Source organism: Quercus robur, chromosome 8, assembly GCF_932294415.1.
Source record: "Quercus robur chromosome 8, dhQueRobu3.1, whole genome shotgun sequence".
In the NCBI taxonomy this organism is placed as follows: Eukaryota; Viridiplantae; Streptophyta; class Magnoliopsida; order Fagales; family Fagaceae; genus Quercus; species Quercus robur.
In genome coordinates, this window is record NC_065541.1 from 6,768,897 (window position 1) to 6,786,953 (window position 18,057).

Sequence of the window (18,057 nt, forward strand, 5' to 3'; positions counted from 1 at the left end):
AAGATTTGAAGGGGGAGAGAGAGAAACCGATCTATGGGTGCATGCCCTATTGAACTAACTCTCATTTTTCTTAGTTTTCCTTTCTTTTCTTTTCTGTTTTCTTTCTTATCTTTTTTCTTTTCTTCTTGCTCTGTTTTTTCCTTTCACTCCCGAAAATATACTCTGTTTTCCGATACCCTCTACAGGGCACGGCAAGAGCCTTTTTATAGCGTCTGCCGTGGCTAGTGTTTTACCATTTTGCCCCTCAACTACCTTTGTCTGGTCTGGATGTACTTGCCGACCATCAGGACTGTGTGACATCCACCCTCGCCAGACAGAAGCGGATTTGTTTTGTTCCTCTGTATACCGTAACATTTCTCCTGCCACGGTATTAATGCTTTCTCTCTCTACTCTCAGAGCATGCACCCAACGGTTCCCCTTCAAACTTGCCTCTTTTGGGTGGTCTATCATCCCAGCAGGACGTATCTCCCAAAAGAGACTTGGGCAAGAGCCGCAAATAGATCTTTTCCCCTCTCCCCACCACCAAACCATACCCCCTTTATCTCTTACCTCTGGCCCATGGCCCCACTATGTCCTATATTGGTTGGGTACAGACTGGTGGTGCTTGGGCTTTGCGCGTGCTTCTTTTTCAAATTTGTCCAAGAGTTTGCCTGCTGCTCATGCGTCTGCCGCGACCTGGAGACTCTCCGTCTGCGTTTCCTGGCCTTTCATGTGGGCTTTCCTTTGGTTTTTCGCTCCATTCAGGAGCTGGGCTTCGTATGATGATGGGCTTTACACTTCTTTGGCCCACTTTTGATTTTCTTTACTGCCTGCCATGTTGAATTGTTATTCCTGCCGTAATAACTTAATCCTGCTGGACCTTCTTTTGGGCCAGCCATTTATCCCTTTTCTCAGTGGCCTGTTATGGGTACTGTTTTGCTTTTACTCATGGGCTCCTATGTCCCTTTGGGCTTTTCCTTTGGACATCCATGGCTCGATTGCTTTCTTTGGGCTTCCTCGGCCCATTTGCTAATTCCACACTTCCATGGGCTTTTTACTAACTTCATTGGGTTTTTTACTAACTTCATTGGGCTTCCCCGGCCCAATAACCTTATCCTTATCTTTGGAGTTCATGGGCCTGCCATAAACCCCTTACTCTCTTAGTTTACAATTGCCTTGGGCTTGCGGCGGCCCTTTCTCACTTTTCTACCTCATACTCTGCCCATGGGATGCTATTTCTTTCTTTCCTGGCTTCCTTGAGCCCGCTTGCCTCTTCAAGACCCATTTATTTATTTGTTGGGCCTGTGATTCATTATTCCTGCCGCTTGGGCCTAATGAGTTTTTTGCTATTTATCTTGTCAATTCTTTGTGGCTCTCATTATTGGGCTTTTCTATCTGCCTGGGCTTCCGCAAATGGCCCTCAACAAGCAGCTTGTATTTCTTTTTTTTATTCTTTTTTATTCATTTAGCCTCTCTTTTCATCACTTTGTCTCCCTCTTTCACTAACTTTGGGTTTTATTGGGTTTTGGGTTATATTATTTTATTATGTAGATATATTATTTTAGTGTGTTGTATGATAAAATAAAAGTTGAGATGTTGGGTATATTGTAAAATGATATGGTATAATAGATAAAGTAACTTTTAAGATGATAAAATGTGAAATTTTTAGAAACCAGTTGCTAATGCTCTTAAGTTTTTTTTTTTTTTTTTTGATAATGATATTATGAGTGAATTTTGAATAATGTAAATTTAAGAATCTATGATGTTTATCCCATATTAGTTGTGTGTGTTTAACATCCGCTGTTTATAACCTTAATTTACAACTACTAAGGTTAAATCATTTTGTAGTTGTACTCTAAAAAAGAATCTATGTATTATTTAATTTTTATTTTTGAATATTTTGTTATTTTTTACGTTTAATATATTTTTTTCACCCGAAAAAATATGGGTTGACTTACAATCCAACTCGCTTACAAGTTACAACTTTTTTAAGATGACCCGACATAAAACCCATTAACGCATCCTTTGATATGGGCCGGTTCAATGACGTTAATCAAATGATCCTCCACCTTTTGTTTTGGACATCAACCAAAGCCCAAATTGAAGCAGACATGGATTTCAACTTTAAACTTTCCACCTAGCCCAAAAGGGGCAATTATATAATTTCATAAAACAATTTTTTATTTTTATTTTTTATTATCAAACAGGAAAAAAAGAAAAAATTATTTGGATAATTCTAGTCAGAACAAGCAACACAGAGAGCGGCTCATACTCACAGCAAAATAGAGAAAAACTGAGAGAGAGAGAGAGAGAGAGAGAGAGAGCTTTTTTCCATGGCAGTTTCTTCAATCTCTGCAACACTAATTCCTTCCATTCCATTGCCCAATTCTTCTTCATTTCCTTCCAAACCAAAACTCTCTTCTGTCTCTTTCTACACTTGTAAAGCCTCAAAGCTCAAAGCCCTTAAACCCTCACTACCATCTACCAGGGTTTATGCTGCTCCTGAAGTGTTGGAATCCCCAGAAACTCTAGACCCACCTCTAGAAACCCCAGATGAGTCTGACCCTACTACAACCTTTGAGGTCTGTAATTCTTGCCCTTTTGTTTTGTTTTGCTTAAATTCTGTTTGGTTGTAGAGAAAATGTGGAAAAAGAAAATGTATTTGTTTATCAAGTTTTCTCCTTTTGACCTCAATTAAGCTTAAAACGCTATTTGGGCAAATGGGTATGGTTTTTTTTTTTTTTTTTTTTTTAATTTCTGGGAAACTAAAAACAGATGAGCATGAAAGCATTTGCTATGTTTGGTTGCTGAGAAAATGTGGGATTGGAAAATAGAAATATTTTCTTTAGTGCGGTTCATCAAGTATCTAAAGGAGTTTGATTTTTATGGCTTTGAATTTAACATTAATTATCTGTGTTTTAGGTTGGAGATTCCGAGACACCCAGTACTTCTTCACTCAGTATTGGTGCAGATGCAGACTCGGTATATATCTTACTAATGTTTGGTTGATTTTCATATTGTGAAAAAACAGAAGAGAAAATTTTGAAGTGTTAGATTTTATTTAACTTTTTTACTCAAGAAAACCTTAAATTTCAATGAGAAGAAAAAGTCTGAATGGGTGGGGCAATATGTAATGGTTGGGATCAATAGGATGACAAATAGATGAAATGGGTGTGTAATACTTTGTGCAATTTGGATTTTATTTCATGAGAGTAACTTTCACTGCTAAAGAAATTGATTTGAAGTCTTGTACTGTAAAATCTGTTTTTCAATGGAGTTGAAGATGAAGCTATGATCCTGAGGAGTAAGTTGCTACAGGATTACATGTTCAAGATTTTAATTTGGAGTTAAGCAAATCATTTCCTATTTCCATGTAAAAGATGTTCCTCAGACAGTTGGGATTAGTCAAGTTAAGTTCAGTTTTTAGTCTGGAAATGTTCTTGTTGGTGAAGTAGATCCTCATATGTCAGTTTTGCCTTTTCTTATATATTCATATGCTAGAGTTCTGACTCAACTGTTGCCTGCGAGCTGAGACCATTCCTCTCAGCTATCTGATTCTGGAACGGACTTCTGTGTAAACATCAACCAATAGATCGTGTAGTCACTCTCTTCAATAATAGTACCACCTAGTTTATAATGCAGCACCTTGCTAAGCAGCAAATGTTTTGGCTTGCGACAAAGAGAACTTTTTAGTTGCTTTAGAGATTTAATTCACATCCTTCACTACTGCTTGGCCATTAAGGATGCATGAAATGGCCATATGAACAACCCTTAAGTTGTTGAAAAATAACCACAAGGCCAACAACAAAGAAGTCAGGGCTGGCTGAAAAATCTAAATATATCTTTTCTGTTTAGAACTATTTGTCTGTCATTTTTTCTACCTTTCTAGTAGAATTGTTATAATCTAAAACAACGTTTTGTTTGCAGATGGCCCCAAAGCAGAAAATCAGAATTAAGCTTAGATCATACTGGGTGCCCCTAATAGAGGACTCCTGCAAGCAGATATTGGATGCTGCAAGGACTACAAATGCAAAAACCATGGGTCCTGTTCCATTACCAACCAAGAAGCGAATCTATTGTGTTCTTAAATCACCACATGTGCACAAGGATGCAAGATTCCATTTTGAGATCCGTACACACCAGCGCCTCATTGATATTCTTTACCCAACTGCGCAAACAATTGATTCTTTGATGCAACTTGATCTTCCTGCTGGTGTTGATGTGGAGGTCAAGCTCTGAAGAAAAGTGCTGCAGCTTAGGTAAATTTCTTGAATTTCCAAACTATGAGGTTAACTATGATTTGTAGATTGCTATTTGGGGGAAGAAAGTAGAGAAGAAGACTGTAATAGATGATATTTCTTTTCCTAGTTTGATTATTACTCCAACTTTCATCTTCATTAAGTAAAGCCATCAGTCCCAATTTTTTTTGCAAAAAAATTGTTGAACTTCCTATGCATTAAAGATAAAGAGTATTAAGGATGTTTGAATTGCTTACCACAATGTTGAGTTCATTCCTAAGAGGCTAAGACTAATTCCTTAAATTCCTAGTTGTGGACTTTCATCTGCTCTATGTTGTTCTTATCGCTTTTAAATAAACTTCTTAGGTTGTTATGAATCTACTGGGTTTGATCAACTAAGCTTCTTAAGTGCAAAAAAGTGGCTTTCCCGACTTTGTTGTTACAACACATCAGCCACTTTTAAAGTTACTGGAAAATGGCACCGTTTGGCTCTATCATGTAATTGTCTAACCAATGAGATGGTGAAAGCCGGACAAAGCGAGCAAGAGAAAACTAACTTTTGAAAACTAAAACTGAAATTGTGTACTCCCTCCGTCCCATTTTGTTTGTCCTGTTTGAAAAGTCAAACTTTTTAAGGGAACATCATTTATTGTCTTGTCTACCTTTTAAAAATATATAAGTTTCCAAAACTACCCTTAAATAAATTTATCAAAAAATTGAATTAATAAATTAATAGGGATATAATTGGAACATTAGTAAATTAATGACTTTTATTTTTAGAAATAGGACAATATTTTGGGACATCCCAAAATGGAATAGAGGACAAACAAAGTGGGACGGAGGGAGTAATATAAAAAGCTAATGATTATCAAATATGATGGTTGCATTCTCAATTGAGAAATTATTGGAAGAGAACTGATGATGGCTGAAGAAGGGCATTTTCAGTGGCAAGGTAATTTGTTATGGTGATGTTACTCAGAAATATGATCTTGATAAGATGAAAGAAGCAAAAGGTGTTATTTTGGACTCAAAGTGCCCTGACAGTTGTTGGCCTTGTATTTCTTTCCTGGTTATGTGTTGCATCCTGGGACAATGAACTTGAAGAGATACAGCAGAAGCAATTCTATGCGAGTATCTTGCCAATGACCCATTTGGTCTGATGGCAGCTCCCTAGGTAGGGGTTGAGGGTGAGGGGAGGGGTATGGGTAGTAGCTTGGGAGATTTCTAACCATTTCAAAAATAAAAATAAAAATCCATGCAAGTATCTCTTCTCATTGTTTGACTATAAGTTGTTTCCAAATGACCTCTCATTGGGGCTGTAGTTCCTTTTCTGTTGCATTAGTATATCAACTGAATTGATTAGTTCACCATTTTGCCTAAATATTTCAATATAGTCTGTCTTCTATGTAAAAAGTTTTTAACCATAAAATCACCAATATTCTTGCAACAAGATATCTAGCTTGTATTTTATCCTGTTCTTTCACATTTGTACTTTTCTTCTTAGGTTCTGGATTGCTTCCTAGAGCAAATATCCCTTAGAGATGTCATTGTCGAGATTTGCCTTGTAGAGGGGTGATCACAGGAACAAGTTCATTGAACAGTTGGCCTGTTCTCAAAAGTGTCTTTTGTGGATTTCTTGTAAGCAATATCCTATAGAAAATTGAAACCACTGACCTCTTGAATTAGTTGTTAGAGCTGGATGAAAAATACCAAGATTTATGACGTCTTGAATGTTTAATGAGCAGTGTTTTACTATATTCTAGTTCTTGTCAGATTAGTATGTGCTGTGACACATTATCTTGTATTTTTTCATAAATATGAAGTAGATTTGATATAAAAGGTAGAATGAGATGAAAAGTTTACCACGTGTTACTTATACACGTCTTGCCAAAGTCATGAAGTCCATTAGACTTGAGTGATAAGTCACCTGAATGTTGATTATGTATTTGGTCATGTATCTCAAAATTTACTTTGATTTCATTACCCTATAGCTTAGTGGTACTTCTGCCTCTTTCCAATGGGAAGACTGGTGAGTGCTGATCTTGAGGCCTTATACTGCTGAAACTATTTGTAGGGGGGAAAAAAACTTTGATTTGATGACATCTAATTATCTGATTTGTACAAAGTTTGATAAAGTTTATTAGAAAAAACAAAGACACACTTTAAGATCTTCGTGACCAGATATTGATTTAACATGTCAACCTGATATTTTAATTTTAAACTGTAAATCATAAATCCCTTTTTTCGAACTTCAAGCTTGAGCTTATCATCAAAGTAGATTATATGTTTAGACTTGGTTAATTCTCTTGTAAGACGAGCTCGAACTTGTTCATGAGCAACATGATTAACTTATTATTTTTCCATATATAGTAAACTCTTACCCCTTCACAAATTTAATAACTGAATTATAGTTGAAACTATATTGTTTGAGTTAATCAAATAGCTTGATTTTCGTTTATGAACTTATAAAAAGCAGATCCACCAACCTTGTATTGTTGAAAGTTAATTTTTTCATATAAATATTATGTAACTTTTATTATGAAATGGACTATTTATATTATTAGTAAATTATAAATAATAATTTAATATCTTATGAATTTATTGACAATTTTACATGATTCAATATTTAGTCTATATAAGTATATTTACACACATACACACACACTCACAAACATATTATGTATACTTAACTCATGCTCATGAGCTTGTAAATGAATACATTATTTTGTTTCAGCTTGGTAATAGTTGAGCCAAACTAGACTTGAGTTTGACTTTTTTATTAAATAAATGAGCATATTTAAGTTTGTTCTAAGTCAAGTTGGAACTGTTTAGCTATTCATTTCAGCCCTAGTCCTTTGAACTCTGAGGCATACTAACCAAAAGTGAGTGGAGGCACCATTCGAATACTTCAGGACACAAGGTTTTGACCCAAAATCCTGCCTTCATCCAAGATGGCTCAGTCAAGTACATGTCTCCATTACAAGCGCTGTCCAAAATTGCCTTGGTACACCCTTCTGTTGTCTCAGTTGGGAACCAATCAGCTTGAATCTAACCGTAAATCACATTAAGAAAATGAAAAAGATACCTCTTTGTTTTGAGAGAATAAGAATCAAAGTGTAAATAGTAGCTAAGTTGGCAATAGAAATCACACATAGTAGGTTCATTACAATATGGTTAGCACAATTACTGTTAGGCCTAGGCCCTCATATTGTCATATACACATCCGGCAGGCCTCCAAACAACAACAATCTAGTCTAAGTCCAAAAGTTTGAGGTAGGTCATGGATTCTAACTTTATTATCATACTAAGATATCAATTAGTTTTTAGGCTAGGCAGAGATTGAATACTAGATTTCTTATTCAATGATAAGAGACTTTACCAGTTGAGTTAATTGGAACACACGAGTTCGCATATGTAAAATCAATGATATAAGCACGATATTTTCTTGCACATCCACATGGGAGTTTTTTTATTTTTTATTTTTTTTATTTAAATATTTTTGAGAAAGCTCACATGGGAGTTGGAAGGGTTTTATTTTATTTTTAATACAAGCTTTGGCTCAATTGATACTGACAGGCTATAAAGGAGAGCTCATTTTTTGTCAACCACGCGGAAAAATGGAAATTAGGCATCATTATGTTTTGATGTTCTTCCAAACCCCTCTCCTCCATTAACCATAGCCATAATATAAATGCAACATACACTGGTAGGGTAAACGATTAGCTATGTTTGATAATTCGCATTATACTTTTTCTAAAGCCTACCTCTGATAGATAATCACCTTGTGTCATTTCTGACTCAATCACTTCAAGATTCACAATTGTAATTCCAATATCCTGTCCAAATTCAGTCCTCAATGTCTCAAAAAGGATATCAGGGCTGCCTTGCTTGCCTGAAGCCATCACAGATTTTACAAGCAATCAGTGAGAAGGAAAAAATGGGAATAACACAAATTAGGAGGTTTCTTACATTGTAGAAGCTAAATCTTGGAGTACTTAACCATGCTCCAGTTGAAGCAATTACAACAATCTTCCCTATGCTTTTTCTTAGGTGGGGAACTGCATAATGGGTGCTGTACATTGAACCCCAGAAATTTATATCCTTAAAAACATAAAGTTTGTTCAGTCAGGGAAAGTATGCAACCTAAAACTCAGACAAAAAATAGGTTAATTCTTGAACAAACGCAGCTTAACATCAAATAAAAATTTGAACTCTAAAGTGTGCAATGTTGTTGCAAAGATTTTGTGTATTTGGATGTGAATAGTTAGTAGGATTTGAATTGAACCACCGTGCCTATTTTATATTGACAAACACATAAACATTGGAACATGATCCTCTCAATTTTACTTAAAAATTAAAATAGAGAAGTTCTATTTCATAGTTAAAATTTTATTTTTGGATTTGGCAGTGTACAAAGTGTCACACCATTTAATCTAAACTATAAAATAGATCTATTTTAAATGGAGAGAATCCTAACATGGTTAACGCTAGGCCTAGAGATGCAATAATATTGGATGACATTATCTAATAGACAATTGCAATCACCATTCATTTTTTAAATTCCAATAACAAGTACTGTTACAGTGTTATGGTCTTATTACCATAACTGAAGCAATATCAGATAATTGGGAGAAATCTTCAAACAAGCGTAGTTGTAGTATTCCAGCGTTATTCACCAAATGGTCCACTGTTCCAAAAACCCCATCCATCATACATAAGTTACAATTTTTTTTTTTTTTTTTCCCACAAAGCCATAGAAATCCAAGGGAGATTCTTCTTTTTACTATCTAAATTTACATTATAGATACAAAAAAGTGGCAAATGTTGTACACATTTGCAAAAAGTGGTAAACATTATACACTTTTTGTAAATGTATACAACATTTACTACTTTTTGTGTCTACAATGTAAATTTATATTGCAAGTATAATGTAAATATATAAAGGTCCGAAAACCAAATTACATATCACACAATTTTCTTCATTGATAATTAAGTTGCACATTCACTCAGTAGGTCTTGAAGTCATGATATCAACCTCTACATTACTTTTACAAGGGAAGGATGAGTTGAAACTCATGGTGAAAGCATAAAATAAAAAGCAAAACACTTACATTGTCCAAAGTGGCTAATTGCTTCATCAACAAATCTCTTACATTCTTCAAATTTGGAAACATCGGCGCATGACTCAATTACCTCTAGTGATCCTAGCTTGCGGGCTTTATTTGCGATTACTAGAAGATGGTCCTCTCTTCTTGCGACAAGGGCTAAACGAGCACCTCTCTTTGCGTACTCGCAAGCAGCATGCTTCAAACTCACAAAGTCAATATGCAAAGGCTAGAGCCATCACTAGGCTGGAGTGCATGGGAGAATGGGAGGCCTCTATTCATGAAGTATATATCTATTTAGTAGTATTTCTAAACTAGTTCAAAAAAAAGAAAAAAAAAAAAGTCGGAGCCAAGAAATTTCAAAGGGGATAAAGGCTATTTAATAGCATACGAGAAATATGTTGAATATACCCTTACGCTTCACATGGCAAAAAAAAAAAGTTTAAGAATCCATTTCCTTAATAATAATAATAATAATAATAATAATAATAATAATAGGTAAAGTTTAGAGAAAATCCAATTAGATTTCAAATTGGAATTAAATTAGATTATAATTTTATGTCCTGTATTCCATCTAATCTAAGTTTTTAAATTTTTGTGTCAAATGAGTTAATTCAATATAGAAATTAGATTTCAATTAGAGTTTAATTTTGTGCCATGTGTCACATCTAATCTAAATTTTTTAATTTTTGTTTTAAATGAGTTAATTTAGTGTAAAAAACAAAGAGTACAGTATAAGTAAACCATAAAAAATATAATTTTTGAATGATTTTATATTTATGAGCCTTTTTTTTTTTTTTTTTTTGTATAACTAAAAACAATTCATATATATATATATTAATAGTTAAAATTAAGAGAAAATTCAATTAAATTCTAAACTAGGGTCTAATTTTGCGCCACGTGTCTCATCTAATTTTTAAATTTGTGTATCAAGTAAATTATTAGGTGCAAAAATTAAAGATTCTAAATTCAATTAGATTCTAAATTGAATTTTAATTGGAGTTCAATTTTACGCATGTGTTCCATCTAATTTTTTGATTTTTGTGGCAAGTAAATTATTGAATGCAAAAACAGAAGAGTCTAGATTTAATTAGATTCCAAATTATATATATGTAATTGTGATTGTTTTTAAATGTATCCGTGCTTATGCACAGAGTTACACACTAGTATATAGTAAAAAAGTGAAGAATTAATATAATATATACTCCTCAATTGGAGTCTTCTCAAGATATTATCTCGTGGAAGTGTGGGGAGCGCTTAAATTTATAAACTGATAAGTTGTATTGATTATAATGAAACTTTTTTTTTTTCTCGTTTTGCTGAGTTAAATGAATGACATTGATAAGTAAATGTGGTTTAGTAGTACTGTTGGTTCTACATAACTCGTAGAAGTGTGTGTGATGTGCTAAAATTATTTATAAATTGAAAAGTTGTATTGATTATATATATATATATATATATATATGGACAAAATTTACGTACAGTATTTTAGGTACTATTCCTTTGTTTCCCTTTTAAGATTCAATCATATGACTATTTAACTAAAAAATAAACTTCCATCTCATATGAAAAAATCTACATGACAGAATCTTAAATGAATGATATTGATAAGTAAATGTGGTTTAGTAGTATTGTTGGTTCTACATAGCTCGTAGAAGCGTGCATGATGTGCTAAAATTATTTATAAATTGAAAAGTTGTATTGATTATATATATATATATATATATATGGACGAAACTTAAATACAATACCTTAGGTACTGTTTTTTAGTTCCCCTTTTAAAAATCAACCATATGGCTATTTAACTAAAAAATAAACTTCCATCCTATATGAAAAAATCTACATGACAGAATCTTAAGTGGGGAACTTAAGAAACAATATTGTACCTAAGTTGTGCCTTATATATATATATATATATATATATATGTTAAAGTTACATTAAGCAATGTTACACCACTCAATATTTTTTAATTAGATGCGAATTTTGACAAATCCATCGTTATATTACATTATCTTCGTATATTCTCTATATTTGCAAAATTTCAAGATAATCAAAGATTAATATTTATTTCATCAATCAATTGTTTAAATTCAAATTTTTGTAATTTAAAATAATACATAAAAGACGAGTTTATGGATTGAATTGTAAATAACATCTAATTGACATGAAAATTGGCTTGAATGTTAAAAACATATAAATCTAACAGTGAGAATTTCAAAATATGAATTATATGACAAGTTATTGGACGATGTAATATTACTTAAAGTTATACCAGGTGTAACTTGAATTCAATTTATATATATATATATATATATATATAAAACTTTCTTTTGTTCTGCTTAGTTGAATGAACGACAAAGATATGTAAATGTGGTTTATTGTTGGTTCTACGTCCACTAAAAGAAGGAATTCTCAGTAACTTATACACTTGTAAGCTCGACTCTACACTCATTACTTAGCAAAGTGGAACTTAACCCACAGGATTGAATACCAGAATATGTCCTTCCCGGCATGCTTAGTCTCACATTGCTAAGAAGTGAAAAGGAACTTCTTATTTTGCAAATAAACTAAGTTGTTTACAAAATAATTTACATTTCTCATGCAAAAAAATTTGTTTGTTTCATTAATTTAGAAATGAGTCAATTTCAACTCTTAAGTTTAAGGTCTATTATTAAATAAGTTGAGCTTAAACATAATAATGTTCTCGTGAGTTTGTTCAGTCACAAGCTTGTTTAATCGAGTCTTATAGTTGTGACTCACTGTCTATATAATACTAAACATAATATTTTTAACTTTTATACATATCAATATATAATATCTCTAAGTTGGGGAATGAATTTGATAAAAAAAGGAGGGATTAAATAAGCTTCCTCCGCCACTGTTTATATATATATATATATATGTATGTATATATATATATATATATTAATATAAATACCTCGCCAATTCCTGAAGATGCTCCCGTAATCAGTATGACTTTGTCAGCCACGTTTTCAAAGTATATGGATCTTTTTAAGGACCAAAGAAACTTGAGAAAAAGAAATGGAGGCGTGAAGAGAAATAATACAGTGAGAGTTAAAGGAAGGAGTACAATGTTCAATAAATTGTGAAGCAAATCCATAGCTTTGCTACAATGAACAGAAAGAGAGCTTCAACCTAATATTTATTTCATTGGTGGGCAATATTAAAGTGCCGTTTTGGAATTCAATGATGAAATAGAATTTGAGGCCTACTTTGTCAAATCTAGCACCTATATGTACAATTAATGTTTTGACAGCTTTTTTCATTTCTTATAAAAATGATATCAAAACTTTCATAAAATGGATTTTTAACTAATGCCGTACGGCACTCGTTAACATGACCCATACATATTTTTTCTGCTAGATTCCTGAGTAGATTTTTTTAGGCTAAAATACAATTCAAGTCGCTAAGCACTGCCACGTTACTTAAAAAATGTCACTTCATTGTTTCATTAGCCACGTAAGCAAAAATTCTAATGAAAATTAACATAATGACCAATATTACTTATTTTTTAAACTTTAGGGACCAATGGTGCTCATTTGAAATTTCAAGAACCAAAAACGCTTACTACATAAACCTCAAGAACCAATAATGTATTTTAGCAGACTTCAAGCAAACTTCAAGACGCCCTAAAACTTTCCAATATGGATACATTTGTTCATGGTTTGCCAACCTAATACTATGGACTCAACTTACTTGATTAACTTATTTCTTTTCCATATATAATAAAAACTAGTACACTACAACTAAAATTTATTACCTGTTCACAAATATATGCTATAATAATGATAATAAAAAGTTATTGCATAAATTACATTATTATTATTTTTTTGAGAAAGTTATTTTAGTTAATAAGACAGAATAATTTCCGTTTATGAACTTATAAATTATATATAATTTTACTACAAATCAGACTATTTATATTATCATTAAGTTAAAAATAATGATTTAATGTCTTATGACTTTAATTACAAACTTACATTAAATAAAAAAAATTACAAACCTACATAATCTAATATCAAATTTATATAAGTATATTTTTATACAACTATACATGTAAACATATAATGTCATATATACTTAACTCAAACTTTCATAATCATGAACTTGTTCAAGAATATTTTATTTGAGCTTGGCTTATTCATAGTTGAGGGTAAAATAAGCTTGAGCTTGGCTTATTTGTTAAATAAATGAACATATTTGAGTTTTTTTCTCACATCAAGCTCAAATTGTCTGTCCATTTACAGCACTAGTCCTTCTTTGAAGTCCAAGGCCAACTAACAAAAAGTGAGTGGAAACACCATTCAAATACTTCAGGACACAAGGTTTTTACCCAAAATCCCGCCTTCATCCAAGATGGCTCAGTCAAATACATGTCTCCACTGCAAGTGCTGTCCAAAATTGCCTTGGCACACCCTTCTGTTGTCTCAATTGGGATCCAGTTAGCTTCAACCTAACCAGAAATCACATTAAGAAAATGAAAAATATACCTCTTTGTTTTGAGAGAATAAGAATTGAATTGCAGATAATGGCTAAGTTGGCAATAGAAATCACACATAGTAGAGGCCATTACCAATTTTATGCTGAATAGGGTACAAAATGGTTAGCACAGTTATTGTTAGGCCTAGGTACTCATATTGTCAGATAACCATCCGGTCGGACTCCAAACAACTATCAAGTCTTAAGTTCAAAAATTTGAGGTTGACTATAGATTCTCCACAAATCAATTATGGTCAAAATTGAATAGTGTAATTTGTGTTATGAAATAGGTGTATTTGCAAAACAAAATCAAGTTCACCAACAATCCCTTGATGAATTGGCATATGTTAATGATATAAGCACAAGATTTTCTTGCACATCCACATGGGGGCTGGAAATATTAAAAAAAAAAAAATTAATACAAGCTTTGGTTTGATTGATACTGATAGGCTATAAAGAAGAGCTCATTTTTGTCAAACACGGGTGAAAAATAGAAATTAGGCATCATTATATTTTGATGTTCTTCCAAAACCTTCCCCCTCTCCTCCATGAACTCTAGCCATATACCAATAGCTGATGCTTTTTGGAAAGAGCTAATTTTCAAAGATCTTAGAAACCTCTTGGTATGGGTAAAACACCTCAATGTCTATAATATAAATGCAACAAAAAATGGTAGGGTAAACAATTAGCTATGTTAGATAATTAACAACATACTTTTTCTAAAGCCTACCTCTAAAAATAATTCGCCTTGTGTCATTTCTGACTCTACATTTCCAGGAGTTACAATTGTAATTCCAATATCCCGTCCAAATTCAGTTCTCAATGTCTCAAAAAAGGATATCAGGGCTGCCTTACTTGCCTGAAGCCATCACAGATTTCACAAGCAATTAGTGAGAAGGAAAATATGGGAGTAACACAAATTACGAGGTTTCTTACATTGTAGAAGCTCAATCTTGGAGTACCTAACCATGCTGCAGTTGAAGCAATTACAACAATCTTCCCTTTGCTTTTTCTTAAGTGTGGTACTGCATAATGGGTGCTATACACTGAACCCCAGAAATTTATGTCCTAAAAAACATAAGTTTAGAGTCAGTTAGGGCGAGTATGCAACCTAAAACTCAGACAAAATATAGTTTAAAAATTTGAATTCTAAGGTTTGCAATTTTGTTGCAAAGATTTTGTGTATTTGGGAGTGAACAGCTTGAAGGATTTGAATTGAACCACAATACCTATTTCACTTTGACAAACATGTAAATATTGGAATATGATTCTCTAAATTTTGCTTAAAATATGGAGAAAGTTTATTTCACTATCAAGGCTTTTTGTTTTTTAGATCTAAAGGTTAATTGCAAAGATTCCTAATACAGTTAACAGTAAGCCTAGAAATGCATTAATTTTCAATATTTTGGTGTTTCTGTATGGTTAACAATTGCATTATCTAAAACACAATAGCTATCACTATTCATTCTTAAATTCTAATAACAATCGCTGTTAAGAAAGTAGGATAGAGATTCAATCACGCATGCTGGTTTTATTACCATAATTGAAGCAATATCAGAGAATTGGGTGAACTCTTCAAACAAGCGTACTTGTATTACCCCAGCATTGTTCACCAAATGATCCACTGTTCCAAAAACCACACCAACCATAACACATGAGTTACAATTTTTATTTATTTTTTCACAAAAAGCTATGGAAAATGAAAACATATCGTACAATATTATTTATTGATAAGTTAATTATATACACATGCACTCAATAGGTCTTGAATTCACGATATAATCATTTACCTTACTTTTACAAGGGAAAGAATGTGTCATTTGAGTTAAGACATTGTGAAAACAAAAAATAAGACACTTACATCGTCCAAAATAGTTCACTATCTCTTCAACAAATTGCTTACATTCTTCAACCTTGGAAACATCTGCACGAACCACAACAACCTCTGGTGACCCTAGCTTACGGGCTCTATCTGCCACTGCTTGAAGACGATCTTCTCTTCTAGCAACAAGGGCTAAACGAGCTCCTCTCTTTGCATACTCATAAGCAACATACTTCAAACCCACAAAATTAATGTTGCATTACTATCAATCTATATATTAAACAAAGGCACAACTAGAAAATATTCACTAGGGCCAAGTCTATGTAGTGGTACGAGAGATGTTTGTATTAATTATTTGTAAAACCATTCATAGTCAAGTGACAAGACACTAGAAGTGTGTTAAATTATTAAATTGATGTTTTTTATTTATTTATTATTTTTAAACAAGGATATCTAGACCTTTTTGAGTATCTGACTATTCCTTCGGCTGTATGCAATCTCCTCGTCCCACACACATAAGTTTATTATAGGGAGGAATCCCTTAAGGATGGTGCCAAGACGCTGACAAGAGGTTTCAAATCCAAAATCTCATAAGGTCTTAGAAACCACTAATTATAATGAAATATAATGTTTATTAGAACTTTTATTTTTTGTTCTACGTAGTTGAATGGATGACATAGATAAGCGGATGTGGATTATTAATGTTAAAAGGTAAAAATATAGTAAAAGAGTTTGAAAAGTAAAAAAAAAAAAAAAAAATTATAAGCTTAAAATTTTCACATGATATTGTGATTGAAGTAACTTCACTCTTACATGATTCCACCACTGAGTCATTGACATCGCTTTATTTTGTTAGTACTAATCAATGTTAAATTAAGTACCGATTCTCCCAAAAGCTTAAATTATTGGGATATGATAAATTTAATCATTTAACCACAAATTTCATCACTTCCTCTCACTTGTGGACCTAAACTACCTTTTTAATAGATGAGGTCCAACATATGGGATTTTAAAAGGGAGGTAGAGCGGAGGAGACATGGGCTGCTCTGATACCATGTTAAATCTCTGATTCTCCCAAAAGCTTAAGATATTGGGACATAGTAAATTTAATCATTTAACTACACAATTCTAACAATCACAAGATGTCATTTAGTGTCAAATTTTATTGAAAACTATTATAATGTATGTGCGATGTATGACTTAATTGAAAATTATATATAAATAAATTAAAATTATATTAATAATTAGTGAATCATATAATAAAAAAACACATTAATTTTGTGAAGTATAGTAGGTAAATTTATTGAGCTACTTCATCCAAGCAAGGTATGTAATGTGTAAATTTTTATTATATCAAAATGTAAAATTATGATATATAACAAAAATAATTAAACTAAATATTAATTTACTTTAAATTGCTAGAAAAATTTTATTTGAAATAGAATTTAGTAAATTATTGGTATGACTAATTATACATATAAAATAATTACCTCACCAATTCCTGAAGAAGCTCCGGTAATGAGTATGACTTTACCAGCCAAATGTTCTCTATATATGGATCTTTTTAAGGACCAAAGAAACTTGAGAAAAAGAAATGGTAGCAGGAAGAGAAGTAATACGGTGAGAGTTATAGGAAGGAGTACAATATTCAAGAATTTGTGAAGCAAATCCATAGCTTTGTTTCAATGAACAGAGAGAAAGAGAGAGATATTAAAAACTCCGAGGAACTGGGTACCTAACAAAACAAAGGGGATTCAACTGGATAACGGTCATTATCATTTGGATAAGATTTTGGTATTTCTAGCTTTTACAACTTTGGAAATGATCACTAATTTGTCAATTTAGGGAAGAGGTGGCTTTACGTTACTTTGGGATCTCACATGAAGGACTTGAGATAAGGTACATGTAAATGTGATGTGAGAGTGACGTTGTATATGTGAAGATGTGGCTTCAATTAAACCATTAACTCGGTCAGCTTGAGCCTAATATTTGTTTTTGGCTGGAAATATTCAAGTAGGGACAAAGTTTGTTTTTAAATTGATTTGGACTTTCAACGAATTTTTTTTTTAACAAGTTATAAGACCACCCATATGTATTATTTAAATAAGTTACATGATTAATTAAAAAAATTATGTAACTAAAAGCAATGCTGACCTAGTTACTAGTTGAGTTAGGCAATTGCCTAAGAATCCAAGTAGAATTAGACCCCCAAATATTAAACAATAAGTATATCTCTTTATATGTGAGTATTAATAAAGACTCAAATGTTAGCCAACAAGTAAAAGTTATTATCAAAGAAAAAGAAAAGAGATGTTAAAGATATTACAAATTTTGATATGTCACCATTCATAAAAAAGTAATTTTGACATTCATTTATTATATGATTGAAATGTCACCAATCATATTAATTTG

General features: G+C 32.4%; 2 protein-coding genes and 1 pseudogene across 3 annotated transcripts; 1 reads left to right on the top strand and 2 right to left on the bottom strand.

Annotated features, from left to right (window-relative positions):
- Positions 1-2,229: 2,229 nt before the first annotated feature.
- On the top strand, positions 2,230-6,089 carry LOC126694367 (30S ribosomal protein S10, chloroplastic-like). 2 transcript variants are annotated; one of them, XM_050390605.1, is made up of 4 exons: positions 2,230-2,561; positions 2,902-2,961; positions 3,907-4,238; positions 5,722-6,089. In XM_050390605.1, exons 1-3 carry the CDS (start codon positions 2,313-2,315, stop codon positions 4,216-4,218), a joined length of 621 nt encoding a protein of 206 aa, XP_050246562.1. In that variant the 5' UTR covers positions 2,230-2,312; the 3' UTR covers positions 4,219-4,238; positions 5,722-6,089. The 2 variants fall into 2 exon arrangements, with proteins under 2 accessions (XP_050246562.1, XP_050246561.1); XM_050390604.1 differs by lacking the exon at positions 5,722-6,089 and having other exon boundaries at positions 3,907-4,479.
- A 975-nt stretch (positions 6,090-7,064) lies between these two features.
- LOC126695759 (11-beta-hydroxysteroid dehydrogenase-like 3) lies at positions 7,065-12,444 on the bottom strand (annotated as a pseudogene).
- A 908-nt stretch (positions 12,445-13,352) lies between these two features.
- On the bottom strand, positions 13,353-17,492 carry LOC126694369 (11-beta-hydroxysteroid dehydrogenase A-like). The gene is made up of 6 exons (XM_050390606.1): positions 17,136-17,492; positions 15,685-15,877; positions 15,362-15,447; positions 14,760-14,891; positions 14,554-14,682; positions 13,353-13,797 (listed from the first exon to the last, which is right to left on the bottom strand). Exons 1-6 carry the CDS (start codon positions 17,316-17,318, stop codon positions 13,594-13,596), a joined length of 927 nt encoding a protein of 308 aa, XP_050246563.1. The 5' UTR covers positions 17,319-17,492; the 3' UTR covers positions 13,353-13,593.
- Between the last annotated feature and the right edge of the window lie 565 nt (positions 17,493-18,057).